The sequence below is a fragment of the Pseudorca crassidens genome, chromosome 14, assembly GCF_039906515.1.
Source record: "Pseudorca crassidens isolate mPseCra1 chromosome 14, mPseCra1.hap1, whole genome shotgun sequence".
In the NCBI taxonomy this organism is placed as follows: Eukaryota; Metazoa; Chordata; class Mammalia; order Artiodactyla; family Delphinidae; genus Pseudorca; species Pseudorca crassidens.
The window spans coordinates 6,101,519-6,116,541 of record NC_090309.1 but is presented as its reverse complement, the minus strand read 5'-3'; the positions used below and the strand labels follow the sequence as shown (position 1 = coordinate 6,116,541).

General features: G+C 47.6%; 1 protein-coding gene across 6 annotated transcripts in view; it reads right to left on the bottom strand.

Annotated features, from left to right (window-relative positions):
* CREG2 (cellular repressor of E1A stimulated genes 2) overlaps nt 1-15,023 on the bottom strand; it is a 76,123-nt gene extending 61,100 nt beyond the window's left edge. For 2 of the 6 annotated variants that reach the window (XM_067704133.1, XM_067704134.1), the window contains exons 1-2: nt 14,381-15,004; nt 11,575-11,744 (exon numbers count right to left, since the gene is read on the bottom strand). In XM_067704133.1, the coding sequence (XP_067560234.1) occupies nt 11,575-11,744; nt 14,381-14,788 (578 nt within the window). In that variant the 5' untranslated portion in view covers nt 14,789-15,004. Of the gene's footprint in view, nt 1-11,574; nt 11,745-14,380 lie in introns of all 6 variants that reach the window. The other 4 variants (XM_067704130.1, XM_067704132.1, XM_067704135.1 and 1 more) reach the window with 4 other exon arrangements.

Genomic DNA, 15,023 nt, shown 5'->3' with positions numbered 1-15,023 from the left:
ATTTGAACACAGCCTTAAGATGGGAATAGAGCAGTAAAGAATGGAAGGAACTTTCAGGAGGTTAGTGTCTTACATTTGAAGGCCAAGTCAGGTTGAGTTGCATGAAACGGAAAGGATGGAGAGGTGGATGGACAGACAGGAAGAAAAGATGCTGAGCTGGTGGAAACCACAGGTACAATGTGGAATTCTACTCCTCCCCTGTTGTGGAAGGGCATGGTTTTAACAAAGGGGGGCCCTTTATATATGTGGTCATGTGTTACATCTCACTCTCTGGATTCAAATGACTGATGACAAGTAAGCAGGGAGGAGCCTGTGTCTCTTAGGTCTTACCTATGCACGCCTGGCATTAGTGAAGTGCTCAATGAATATCATTGGAAGGACAAATTCTCATTCTCAATGCCACATTTAGTATGTTCCTTTGTACAAAGGATGCCTAATTCCATTAATGTTCAATTGAATTCATTATCAGTATCTCCTACTTTGTCTTTACATTATTAGAGTATCAGCTTTCCTTCTCAAATCCCTTCGTAAGCCGATTAATTAAAATCTTTTTCTTTCCTTGGTCAGACATTTTCTTAGTATTTCTACACACTAGATAATTTAGGTACACTTCTGTATTATCTCAGGAAAGTTACTTCAATTGTGTGTTTTTCTCATGGGGAAGGCCCAGTTTATAGAAGCAAAAGATACTTCAATTTTAAAAAATCTTTTTTTTTTTTTTTAAAAAAAGCCCAAATTTAAAAGTTAGGGAAAGAAAAAAAAAAAAAGGAAGAAGCAAAAGGACATTGACCAAGAATATGTACAATTGGAATGTCATATTGAATCTTTAGTTTTTCTGTTCCTTCCAATGACAAAAGAAGAGAAAATTAGATTAAAATGCATTAGGAAAATACTTGGAGATTATATGTCTGATAAGGGTCATATCCAGAATGTATAAAGAACTCTTACAATCTAATATAAAAAGACAAATAATCCAATTTAAAAATAGGTAAAGGCTTTGAATAGACAGTTCTCCAAAGAAGATTTACAAATAGCCAATAAACACATAAGAAGACACTCAGCATCATTAGTCATTAGGGAAATGCATAACAAAACCACAGTGCGACACCACTTTGCACCCATTAGGATAGCTATAATAAGAAAGGCAGGCAAGGGCTTCCCTGGTGGCGCAGTGGTTGAGAATCCGCCTGCCGATGCAGGGGACGCAGGTTCATGCCCCGGTCTGGGAGGATCCCACATGCTGCAGAGCGGCTGGGCCCGTGAGCCATGGCTGCTGAGCCTGCGCGTCCGGAGCCTGTGCTCCGCAACGGGAGAGGTCACAACAGTGAGAGGCCTGCGTACCGCAAAAAAAAAAAAAAAAAAAAAAGGCTGACAATAACAAGTGTTGGCGAGAATGTGGACGAGCTGGAGCCCTCATACATTGCTGGTGGGAATATAAAGCGGTGCAGCCACTGAGGAAGACAGTTCTGCAAAACGTTAAATACAGTTACCATGTGATCCAGCAATTCCACACCTAGATACATACCAAAGAGAATGGAAAACATATGTCCATACAAAACTTACACACAAATTCTCACAGCCGCATTCTAACAGCCAAAATGTGGAAACAAATTTCCATCAACTGATGGCTGGATAAAGAAGATGTGGCATATTCGTACAATGGAATAGTATTTGTCTAGAAAAAGGAATGAAGTACTGATACATGTTACAACATAACGAACCCAGAAAACATTGTGCTAAGTGAAAGAAAGTAGTCACAAAACCCACATAATACACACCAATGTTCATAGCAGACTATTTACAATAGCCAGGACACGGAAGTAACTTGTGTCCATCAACAGATGAATGGATAAAGAAGATGTGGTACATATATACAATGAACCATCACTCAGCCGTAAAAAAAGGAATGAAATATTGCCATTTGCAGCAACATGGACGGATCTAGAGATTATCATACTAAGTGAAGTCAAACAGAGAAAGACAAATATTATATGACATCACTTACATGTGGAATCCCCCCCCAAAATACAACTTATTTACAAAACAGAAACAGACTCACAGACGTAGAAAACAAACTTATGGTTACCAAAAAGGAAAGGGAAGGAGAGGGATAAATTAGGAGTATGGTATTAACAGATACACACCACTACATATAAAACAGGTAAGCAACAAGGATTTACTGTACTGCACCCGGAAGTATATTCAGTATCTTAATAATAACCTATAATGGAAAACCTGAAGATGTACACCTGCAACTAACACAATATTGTAAATCAACTATAGTTAAGTTTAAAAAGCCACATATTATATGATTCCATTTATATGAAATGTCCAGGATAGGCAAGTCCACGGAGACAGAAGATAAACTGGTGACTGCCAGAGGCTAGGGGCCTTGTAATAAGATGCTTACATCTACCTTAACAACTCTAAAAGCTTTCTGGCAGGTGTATATGTATGGGACTTACAACCTCATTGTCAATTCATGTCATTTCAGCTCACAGTGGAATCATGTCTAACAGGTAAGTAGAACGTTTGTGAACCGGATGGCAAGAAGTAGCTGGAAGGTGCAGGAAAATGGTAACATAAGGACAGAGAAACTGGAATCATCAGTGGCTTCAGGAAATGGATCCCCTGGGAACCGTGGGGACAAAAATTCATGGAGCTGAAACAAAATAAGGGAGAGAGAAGTGGTTGCAGGTTGCTAGGTGAGCTGGCCAGAGAAATGAGTAGAAGAAGGAAGAGAATACTCAAACATCTGCTCACTAAGCTTTCTCTCTGTGGGGTTCTCTGACTCCTCCCAGACAGCTCTTTTATTTTATTTTATTTTAAATTTTATTTATTTATTTATTTATTTTTGGCTGCATTGGGTCTTTGTTGCTGCACCTGGGCTTTCTCTAGTTGTGGCGAGCAGGGGCTACTCTTCGTTGCAGTGCACGGGCTTCTCATCGCAGTGGCTTCTCTTGTTCCGGAGCACGGGCTCTAGGTGCACGGGCTTCAGTAGTTGTGGCACGTAGGCTCAGTATTTGTGGCACGCAGGCTCAGTAGTTGTGGCTCACAGGCTCTAGAGTGCAGGTTCAGTAGTTGTGGCGCACGGGCTTAGTTGCTCTGGGGCACGTGGGATCTTCCCGGACCAGGGCTCGAACACGCACCGCCAGGGAAGTCCCCAGACAGCTCTTTTAAAAGCTACTTGAGGGCTTCCCTGGTGGCACAGTGGTTAAGAATCCGCCTGCCAATGCAGGGGACACGGGTCCAAGCCCTGGTCCCGGAAGATCCCACATGCCTCGGAGCAACTAAGCCCACGTGCCACAACTACTGAAGCCTGTGTGTCTAGATCCCATGCTCCACGACAGGAGAAGCCACTGCAATGAGAAGCCTGCACACCGCAACAAAGAGTAGCCCCCGCCGCAACTAGAGGAAGCCCGCGCGCAGCAACAAAAACCCAACACAGCCAAAAATAAATAAATAAAATAAAACAAATAAATAAATAAATAAAAGTTACTTGAATTAATGTTAACTTTCTGATTACAGGAATGTGTGGGCATAGGAGAAGAGGTGACATGAATCTGGCCAGAGAGCAATTTATTTAGAAGATTTATATGTTGCCTTCAAGGGGAATGAACACAATTCAGAGAAGAGAACTGGAACTCAGCGTCTTTATCTGATTAGGGCTGGGCCCTGTACTTTGAAATGCTCGTCATGTCCCAGGTGGACGTGAGACACATCTTGGCTATTAGAAGGCAAGCTACTGCAATCACAGGCTTATTCTGTAAGCTCATCTGACGGGGCTCATCTAAAGAACCATGGAAGCGCGCCCTCTCCGCAGTTCTAGGCAGCAACTCGCAGAGCCTGCGTTTGGAATTAGGCTGGGCTGAGGCTTTCAGCTATCATTCAACAATATCTTTTCTTCTGACAAAAACAGTTAAAAACATAGAGATGGCTAACGGGCATTTAGATTTCTGGAATCTCTTTTTATTTTCAGCACAGAAAAAAAGGATTAAACTCAGTGCATACAATTTGGTTGTCTGTGCAAAGTGTTCATCCGGTGCCCACGGCACATAGCGGCACATAAAGGCAGGTCCACCCTCCCACCAACAGCCTCCTCTTACTTATCCTGTTTCACGAAAGCAGTTTCTTCTACTGTCAACATGCCTATAAAATGCAGGACCTGCTCATAGGCTAGGGCAGGAATCTACGCTCAAGCACATTGCCCGAAACTGCATGTGAGCAACCCCTTTTGATGTGTGATTCTGCAGCGCTGAATTGCCTCTGTAATAGGCACCCCTTATGGGTCATCATTCTGAAAGGCTCCCATTCTTGGTCCAATATGCCCACAGGGCTTCAATCTAGTCATGGTCTGGTACCTCTCCTTCAGAAACTAGATAGCTTTAAAAACTAGAATCTTAGCATCTCCTCTGATGCCAAATCACAGAGGCCTGGTCAGTTAGAGCTCTGACCACTGTTTGCGCAGGGATGCTTTCGGCCTGGGACAGGAAAGGGGCTGTGACCCATGGCAATGGCCACGACCACCTGTTGTTAAAAGCCTTTTGGGGAAAAGGAAAAAAAGCGTCTTCAGATCTTCCTTTCTTGATAATCAACTCTGTCTTTCTAGAAACCTAGCATTTGCCCAAACTATCAAATGAAAACATTTTTTCATTTTAGGAAAAGCCTCCGGATTCCATATATTTCCAGATCTTCAACACGAAAGATGAGCCTACGCCAGCAGAATGCGGTTCATTCTGGTCCTGAGGGCTTGCTCTGCTTTGGCTAAGAAGATGCAAAACGTAGGCCTACGGCATTCAGGCCTGCGTGCTCGGTAAGGAAAGACGTTGCAATGGAAGAGAAATTTCTCAAGTGGGCTTTCTTTGTCAAGTCCATTTTTAGTGAATCTCCATCCAACTGGGCCCCCGGTCTGAGAACAAATTCACTGCGTCCCAGGAGCATCTGTACAGGCTGATGTGTTGAAGGGAGAGGAAATGGGAAAGAAGAGGCTGCTGATTGCTGGTGAATTTTGCAAACTGGAATCTTATTCTCAACTTGTCATCTTCACCTGAGCTAGGAAACAGATTCACATCCCTAATTCATCTAATGAATTAAATGAAGAAATCACAGCACAAAGGGGTAAACGGAATAAGTGAATAAAACAAACTGTAAACAAACTAACAATAATTAGGCAAGACATGTTTGTAGGTTCTGGTTTGGATGGATGTAATGAATGATGAGGTGGAAAAGCCACTTCCCTTCCTACCATTCTCAGACTGTAACTTGACTTTGTTTTATAAATGATGTGAGTCATCCGGGGGCTGGACCGCGGTTCTCAGCAGCCTTCACTGGAAACCCAGGAAACGCCTATCAGACCCACCCCACGTCCTAACCAACCTAAAGAAGTGTCAGAACTCACCTCCGAGCTCCTTCAAACTATGAAGCCTCGTCCCCCAAGTGGTTCTCATCTTTGGGCTGGGGGAGGGGCAAGGCTGTCACCCTCACTCTGTCTCCATGGAATGGAAAGTCACTCTACTACTCTAATTTGTGAGAGTTTGCTCTTTTTAGCCTCCCTGTAGCAATCTAGACGCTGTTCTCACTTATTCTGTCTTTTCCACTCTCGGACTATCTTGACTCCAGCTACCCATGAAGCCAGAAGGCCTGCAGATTTCCCCTTCCCTCTCCAGCACAAAGTGAGGTGCTGAATAGGTAAGATACTCCAGAAACTTTCCTTGGTTACTCTGTCCTTTTTCAGTACTGAAAGTCATTCTCTACTTATCATCCTGTCTGATTCATTTTCCAAATTTTCTCCTCTAGGAAGAAGGACAGGGTAATAGCACCTAATTCAATATGTCCTGAGATGGGAGTCAAGACGACTGTGCCCCCCCAAAATGGACAAGTAGATCAATGGAACAGAATCGAGAGCCCAGAAATAAGCCCACACACCTATGGCCAATTAACCTTCGACAAAGAAGGCAAGAACAACAATGGAGGAAAGACAGTCTCTTCAACAAATGGTGTTGGGAAAAGCTGGACAGCTACACATAAATCAATGGAGTTAGAACACCCGCACACACCGTACACAAAACTAAACTCAAAATGGTTTAAAGACCTAAATAAAACTCCTAGAAGAGAACATAGGTAAAGCATTCTCAGACATAAATCATAGGCATATGTTCTTAGATCAGTCTCCAAAGGCAAAAGAAATAAAAGCAAACATAAACAAATGGGACGTAATCAAACTTAAAAGCTTTTGTACAGCAAAGGAAACAATCAACAAAACAAAAAGACAACCTATGGACTGGGAGAAAATATGTGCAAATGATGCGACTGACAAGGGGTTAATATCCAAAATATACAAACAGCTCATACAACTCAATATCAAAAGAATAAACAACCCAATCAAAAACTGGGCAGAAGATCTGAATAGACATTTCTCCAAAGAAGACATACATATGGCCAACAGGTACATGAAAAGATGCTCAACATCGCTAATTACTAGAGAAATGCAAATCAAAACTACAATGAGGTATCGCCTCACACTGGTTAGAATGGCCATCGTCAAAACGTCTACAAGTAATAAATGCTGGAGAGGGTGTGGAGAAAAGGGAACCTTCCTACACTGTTGGTGGGAATGTAAATTGGTATAGCCACTAAAGAGAACAGTATGGATGTTCCTTAAAAAACTAAAAATAGAGCTACCATATGATCCAGCCATCCCACTCCTGGGCATATATCCAGAAAAGATGAAAACTCTAATTCGAAAAGATACATGCACCCCAATGTTCATAGCAGCACTATTTACAATAGCCTAGATGTGGAAACAACCTAAATGTCCATCAACAGATGAATGGATAAAGAAGTTGTGGTACCTATATATACCATTGAATACTACTCAGCCATAAGAAAGGGTGAAATAATGCCATCTGCAATACATGGATGGACTTTGAGGACATTATGCTGAGATAAATCAGACAAAGACAAATACTGCACGATATCCCTTATATGTGGAAACTAAAAAAGCCAGACTCATAGAAACAGAGATTTAATGGTTACCAGGTTACCAGTGTCTGGGGGTTCGGGAACTGGGGAGATGTTGGTCAAAACGCACAAACTCGCAGTTAGAAGACGAATAAGTCCTGGAGATCTGATGCACAACACAGAGAGTATATTGAACAGTACTGTGTTACAGGGACTTCCCTGGTGGCCCAGTGGTAAAGAATCCGCCTTCCAATGCAGAGGACGTGGGTTGGATCCCTGCTCAAGCAACTAAGATCCCACATGCCGCTGGGCAACTAAGCCCGGGTGCCACAGCTATTGAGCTCACGTGCCTCAACTAGAGAAGAGAAAATCCGCACACCACAACTAAAGAGAAGCCCGCGCGCAGCAGCTACGCTCCCGTGTGTCGCAACTGAGACCCAACGCAGCCAAAAAAATAAAATTTAAAACAACAACAACAACAAAACCCAACAAAAAAGCCCCCAATACTGTATTATAAACTTCAAAGTTGCTGAAAGACTAGATCTTAAATGTTCTCACCCCAAAAAAGAAATGATAATTATGTGACGTGACAGAGACGTTGGCTAAGACTTCAGGGATAACCACATTGCAATACACACATGTATCAAATTAACACCATGCACAACGTTATACATCAATTATATCTCAATTTTTTTAAAAAGCATTTCTTAGCTGTATGCCAGACACACACATCAGTTTAGATTACAAGCGTTCAGGTTAAACCTCTCCATTTAATAACACTAGGGTATAGGTCACACACTAAGTCAATCAGCAAAGGATTAGCCACTATTATTTATTCCGAGAGGGAGGCAGGTGTCCTCCAGGCAGGGCCTCCTAGGCCACATTCAGGAGTTTGCTATTTCTCCTAGTGAAAGAGTTTAAGCAGGAGAATCCCAGGGTCTTATATGGGTTTTGAAATATTACTTCAGATATTGGATTGAGGATGAAATCAAGGTGAGAGAGCGTGAACTGGGGAGACCAGTTGGGGGCAACCGTAGTATATGTTCCCAGAACAGATAATAGTTGAGTATGTGAAGACACACACACACATCTATCTATCTATCATCATCCCTCTCTCTCTCTGTCTTGTCCACCCATCTGCTTATTAAACACATACACATTATACATACAATTGTCCTGTACACCCAACGGAGCTCTAAAGTACAGAGGCCCAGCTCAGCCTGCCCTTGCAGTGGAATCAGACTTACATTCGCTTCTGTTTGTTGGACGGCTTCCTTCTCAAGCTATGTCCTGTCGGTGGAGGTCGAGCTCACCAGACTGCCCCAGTCCAGACTCTGCAGGAACCAGGGCTAACCCTGCTGGATGCAGAGGCAGGCCTGCAGCTGAGATGCCCAGTGGACCCTGCAGGAAACGGCTGGGAAGGCACCTCTTTCCTCCTCTCAGAGCATCAGTGGCCACGCTGCTCCCTCTCTGTCCGACCTTGGTTTATGGTTCAGGCTCTAAGGGCTCCTCAGACAAACATGGCCCCCCAGGCCTACAGGAGTCTCAGGAGGCATCGTGTAGACAGGCCGGGTCCTGGCTTTGTCTTCCCGCTTAGGGAAAATCCACCTCCACCCCAGTGCACAGACAGGCAGAGGGACATGAGCGCACAGAATGCACCAGATCTGAGGGTAAAAATGCTGCTGAAAGTTTGCAGTTCACAAGAACACCTGCTTCACGGAACGGAGGCGATTCTCATGCTTTCCAAAGGTCAAAGGATCAGGTGTCCTGGATTTACCGTCATCACCGTGAGAAGTGGGTGCTTTTCTGGCTCTCCCTGCTCCGTGGGAATCTCTGCAGGCCGGGATCAGGCAGGAGGGGCAGCTTCCTGCAGCCTTGCAGGCGGCCCCTTGAACTTCACGCAGGTGCTTGTCAGGGACGTTCTTAGCCACGGACGTTTCCACCTGATGCTTCTTTACGCTCCCGTGGCCCGAGGAGCGCTGTTCAATTCAGGGCTCTGCTCTTTGCCCGCCTTTGACTTGTTAAGTCTCTGCTCAACATTACCAAGATTCTGGAGGCAAAACCTACAGGGTGATGCTGCACTTGGAATGTGAGCTCCACGCAGATGAAGCACACCTGGGCTGAAGCAGGTCCTGGAAAGTAGTGGACCCGGGGGGACAACGAGCCTCATTGTCTGACAATCCCTGCTTCGAGGCGCGATGCTTACTAAGGCCACAGTTAACTGTGTAGATATTTATTTACATTATATTTTAAGACTTCAGAAGCTGGCACAGTGCGAGGGAGTAGAGTTTCACATGAGGGCTTAGACAGAGGGGTACCAGTGGGTGGTGGCTCATCCCTCCTCCTCCAGGCCAGAGTTACAAGGGTCTGGGATACTGGTGCCCTTGGCCCTGGGGGGTGGGGTGGGGCTGGGTGGTCCCCTCCGGCCGTGAGTTGCCTCATCCAGGTACCCTGGTGTGCTGCATGGAGGTACCTGCTGCGAAGAGGGTCCGCACACATGGCCCCAAGCGTGCCCAGCCCCAGCCCCCAGAGAGGGCCTCTCTAAGCTGGATTTCTCATGGCCCCAAGCTCCTGCTGACGGCTGCCTGGGACCTTCCAGGAGACAATTCCCTCCACAACCTGAGCGCTGCGGTACGTCCTCTGCTCTATTCTGTGCCCACCTCCAGGGACAGGTGTGCTCTGGGGTCTGCGATCAACGTGCCCTGCACAATGGCTGCCTTTAGGCTGCCGGAATGAGGAACACCTCAGACGTCTAGAAAGGTACCTGGGAATATACTTCTAGTAACAGCAAGCTTGTTGAGACTATTCCATGAAATAGTCAAGAACAAGGAGACTATTCCATGAAAAGAGGAGGCACTCCTTTTCCTGGCTTCCTGCCATCCCCGATAGGGCACTGGGTCAGCTGAACTGCCTCCACCCTGATGGATGGATCTCCCACCAGCTCCCAGAGGTAAGCGACAGGGTCCTATCCAGGCTGCATTTTATGGTGCATTGTTGCTTTGATTATTACCACTTCCCCTCCTCAAAGAACTGACACATTTGTTTGCTGAATGTGTTTTTCATATTTTGCATAAAGAGTCATAGCATTTTGGAGCTGGGGGTATCTTATCCCAGTTCTAAAAGCATCACTACGTTACAGGTGAAGGGACTTGCCCAAGGTCCCCTGCTGCCTCTGCTGCTACTGCAGGGGTGCCCTCCCACGTGCGTCCCGCCCCCCACCCTCCCCAAGCTCGGCGCAGACACGGCAGTGGCAGGATTGGACCTCAAGCTCCACATTCTGATTTCAGACAAAGGTGTTGGATACAGTGTTCCATTTTTGCCCAACTGTCCTTTCTCTGAGAGAGTTTTTGAGAAAGTGATTTAAGGGACTCTGGGTCTTTATTGCACACACCTCACTGGGGCAGGTAGAAATTAATTTGAAAAACAATAAGTGTATTCTATGCTGCATGTGCCTTGGAGACAAACCACTGGCTCTTCCTTCACTCCCCTCCCCTCCCCTCCCCTCCCCTCCCCTCCCCCCACCCCTCCCCTCCCCTCCCCCCCACCCCTCCCCTCCCCCCCACCCCTCCCCTCCCCTCCCCTCCCCCACCCCCACCTTTGCCGTAACAAAGAGAGCTGCCATTTCTCCATCCAGTGTTGTGCAAGACGCTGCAAATCTTTTCAACTCTCTCCATCACCCTAGGAGGTAGAAACCACTATTCCCATTTTACAGATGAGGAAACGGAGGCTCCCAAAGGTTGAATAACTTGCCCCAAATCACACAGCTTGGTGAGTGGTAGAATTCTATTGATCTGATTCCACGGCTATATATACTCTTTCCACGTGAAAATACATTTCTACAACATACGTTGCCAATGTATCTGGAACACATTGGCTCTAGGCTTTTAATTGTTTGCAATGACTTGTATTCTAAACCAAGATCAGCTTCATATTTAAGTTTTGTATCTTCTGGAGATGTGTCTTAGGAGCCTAAGATATAACTGTGAAAAACCATTTGGAAGCCACATAAGAAGTTAAGATCACTTTATCAGAATAAAGTCGTCATTTCAATAATTTTTTTCAAAGCAAAAAAGAACCTTCAAAACTACCTAGTCCACCACTTAATTTCATAGATGAGGAAAGCAATGTGGAGAACCCAGTGACTTAGCCACAGTCTCGGTGCTGGTGAGACCCAGAGCCAGGCCCAGAACCTGCCCCCTAGCCAAGTGGCAAAGACAATGCTTTGCATCTCAGGGCCCCGTTAAAGCCACAGCCTCGGGCTTCCCTGGTGGCGCAGTGGTTGAGAATCTGTCTGCCGATGCAGGGGACACGGGTTCGAGCCCTGGTCTGGGAAGATCCCACATGCCGCGGAGCAACTGGGCCTGTGAGCCACAATTACTGAGCCTGCGCGTCTGGAGCCTGTGCTCCGCAACGGGAGAGGCCGCGATAGTGAGAGGCCCGCGCACCGCGATGAAGAGGGGCCCCCGCTTGCCACAACTAGAGAAAGCCCTCGCACAGAAACGAAGACCCAACACAGCCAAAAACAAATAAATTAATTAATTAAAAAAAAAAAAAGCCACAGCCTCCCTGCCTCGTGCAGAGCACCTGGATGGGGGAGGCCGGGCCCTTGCCTACCTGCAGAACTCTCCTTCGGATTCCGGCAGCAGGAGGGAGGCCGTGGGGTTCTTCATCAGATCAGCCACCAGGAGGTCCTTGGGTGTCACATAGAAGAAAGGAACCCCCGTGCTGTTGTTGAGGGGGCCGTCACTGACCGGCAGGCAGTTCCCAAACGGCAGTCCTGGGATCTAACAAACACCAAAAATGGCCTTTTCAATGCAGGGTTGTGGATTGACTTGAGCTGGGAGCTCAGTCTGTGTCTCTGACCAGGAAATATAGCATTGGGGGTGCGAGGGCAGCATGGCATCACCGTGGTTTTGACAGGTCATGAATCAAAGCAAAGTGGTTCCCCACCTGCCCACTTCACCCAGTGACGGCTCCAGAATTCCTACAGAGGAGCTTAGCAGTGGCATCTGTAGAGGAGGGATGGTGAGGGGATTATTCTTGAAGCTGCAGGTACACAGCAAACACACTCTATTAAACGGAAAGTTATTTGGGGTAAAGGCAATGAAAATCATGGAAGGGTGGAGGGTCACTAAAACCTTTCTCACAAGCTAGCCCTTGGGAGCCCCACTGCCTTCACCACCTCCCCCATATTTTTGGCAACTTTGGGGATAGAATCTAAGTCTTTTTTTTTTTTTTTTTTTTTTGCGGTACGCGGGCCTCTCACTGTCGTGGTCTCTCCCATTGCGGAGCACAGGCTCCGGACGCTCAGGCCCAGCGGCCATGGCTCATGGGCCCAGCCGCTCCGCGGCATGTGGGATCTTCCCGGATCGGGGCACGAACCCATGTCCCCTGCATCGGCAGGCGGACTCTCAACCACTGCGCCACCAGGGAAGCCCAGAATCTAAGTCTTAACCTAACATCTTACCTGGTCTTTGGACTCCAGGAACTTTCTGGTATTGTTTCCTTTAGGGTCACACCACTTTCTCACTTATTAGTCACATTTTAAAATTGTAATCAATAATATTTTAATAGGATAACTCAGCAACTTATGGGAATTTGGTTTCTTATCCTTCTAGCTTCAAGGAAGACACATAAACATGCTAAACCAATGTTTTGCTCACGATCATCCAGTAGAGCAGATGAAATTCTCAGACACGTACACAAATACTTCTTAGGTTTCTCCCAAGCCCTGCTGGGTCCAGCATCATGACCTTTACCCTTCACAGAGCGTTCCTCATTGTTACTTAGCTCAGAACTCGGGGCTGTCTTTGTCTTTGAAGTGTCGCATGACAACAGTGTGTAGAATTGTGATAAGGGGTGGTTTTAATCTTTTAGAAAACCCAACGTTGAGGAATCCTACAAAATGCTAATATGTCATTCCCAGATCCTGTTTCTCAGCTGGTCACTCACAAACTGAGTAGAGTCATGTCTTGCACACGTGCCAGGCACGTGGTAAATGTTCTCTGAATTTATTGCATTTGGAGTATAGGTCAATACCGGAAAAGGGAACTACTAACAAAGCTAAGAAAAGGGATGTTGAAAGTCATAATACCTTGAATACACTGGCACTAGAGTTTTAATTGCTTGAAGTGATCTGTGTTTTAAACCAAGATCAGCTTCATATTTAAGCTTCATATCTTCCGAAGGTATGTCTTAGGAGTATAAGATATAGCTGTGAAGAACTATTTGGAAGCTGTGAAAGACCTTATGATCATTTCTCATCAAAATAAAGTTGTCGGGCTTCCCTGGTGGTGCAGTGGTTGAGTGTACGCCTGCCGATGCAGGGGACACGGGTTCTTGCCCCGGTCCAGGAAGATCCCACATGCCGCCGAGCGGCTGGGCCCGTGAGCCATGGCCGCTGAGCCTGCGCGTCCGGAGCCTGTGCTCCGCAACGGGAGAGGCCACAACAATGAGAGGCCCGCGTACCGCCAAAAAAAAAAAAAAAAAAAGTTGTCATTTAGATATTTTTTTTTTCAAAGCAAAAAAGGACGTTCAAAACTACCTAGTCCACCACTTAATTTCATAGATGAGGAAAGCAAAGTGGAGAACCCATTGACTTGGCCACAGTCTCTGAGCTGGTGAGACCCAGAGCTGGGCCCAGAACCTTTCCCCTGGCCAATGACTTACACACTCCATAAAACAGTATATTTTTTTTTGCATGAAATAAATAGGAGTTCAAATTACTGCCCTGTAATAAAACCCTTACATCGGTCTTAACAGCCCTAAAAGCTTTCTGGAAGGTGTACACGTATGGATGTTACATCCTCATCATGTATCCACGGCATTTCCACTTCAGGTGGAATCATGTCTAACAGGTGAGTAAAACATCTGTGAAACGAACGATGAAAGCTGCAGCTGACGACAGCGCTGTCACTCCAACATTTACACGCTTTGCACAATAAATCTCCTTTCCAGAACAGTTCTCGAATTCCATTTTTTAAAATGCAAATTTCCGCCAAAGCCCCGGTTCGGGGTCAGTAAGTGATGGGGCAGCTCTGGTCTATGGGCGGGCAGGGGCTGGACGCGCTACTCGGTGATGCCAAAGGTGGCTCAGGCTTCTTTTGTCCAGGTCTCTGGTCGGGCGCTGGTTATTTGCACACCTCTTTGGCCATTTCAAGACTGTGCTTCTCGACTGCGCTTCGGTCCCCATCCACCTGGCAGGAAGCCTGCTTGTCGTCCTCTCCCCCAGCACCAACCCCCACCCCTCCTGCCTTTGCCAGGGTGCCAGGGTAACCGAAGCACAATCTGGCTGCATTAATTACACGCTGTCCACGCCGACCCAGCCTCCAGCGCACGTCTGCTAGACCTGGATCCGAGCGCGGGAGTTGCCCCAGGCTCTCCCTGTTCCCTGCACGCCGCTCCCGGTCGGGTGGCTTACCTTCTCGTGGGCGGACACGGTGGCCAGACAGCCCCAGGCGCTGGCGTGGGCCAGGAAGCGGGCGGTGCCCGGGCGCAGCCTCGCGCTGCCCTCGCGCCGGTAGGAGAACATCCCGGGCGGCGCAGGGGGCGGCCTGGCGCGGGCGGTGCCCTCCGGGGGCGGCAGGTGAGACTCCTCCTCGTGCGCCGAGGCCGGGAAGCTCCGCTGCCAGATGCTGCCCGAGTCTTCCAGCAGCGCGGGCAGCGCCTCCTCGGTGGAGGCGCTGTCTAGCTCCTCGTCCACCTCGTTGGTGACGGCCCAGGACACGGAGCTCACGATCACGTAGCCCGTGGCCGGGGACAGCAGGGCGCTGCAGCACAGTAGCCAGCACAGGCGGGGCCCGGGCTGCCGGCCGCGGCGCCCGCACATCTTGCGGGGCGCGCCCGGCCCCGGGAACCGCGGGCAGCGGCCCCCGACGGCGGACCGGGAGAAGAACCCGCTGCCCCCGCCGCAGGCGCCCGGGGGCGGGGCCCCGGGGCCGCTCTCGCAGCCGTGCGCCGCGTGGGAAGGTGGGGCTCCGCACGCACGGCAGACACGGTGCGCAGTCCTCTCTGCGCGGCTGGGCCGGAGATGCGCCTTTCCCGCTGGATGGAACGGGTTCTGC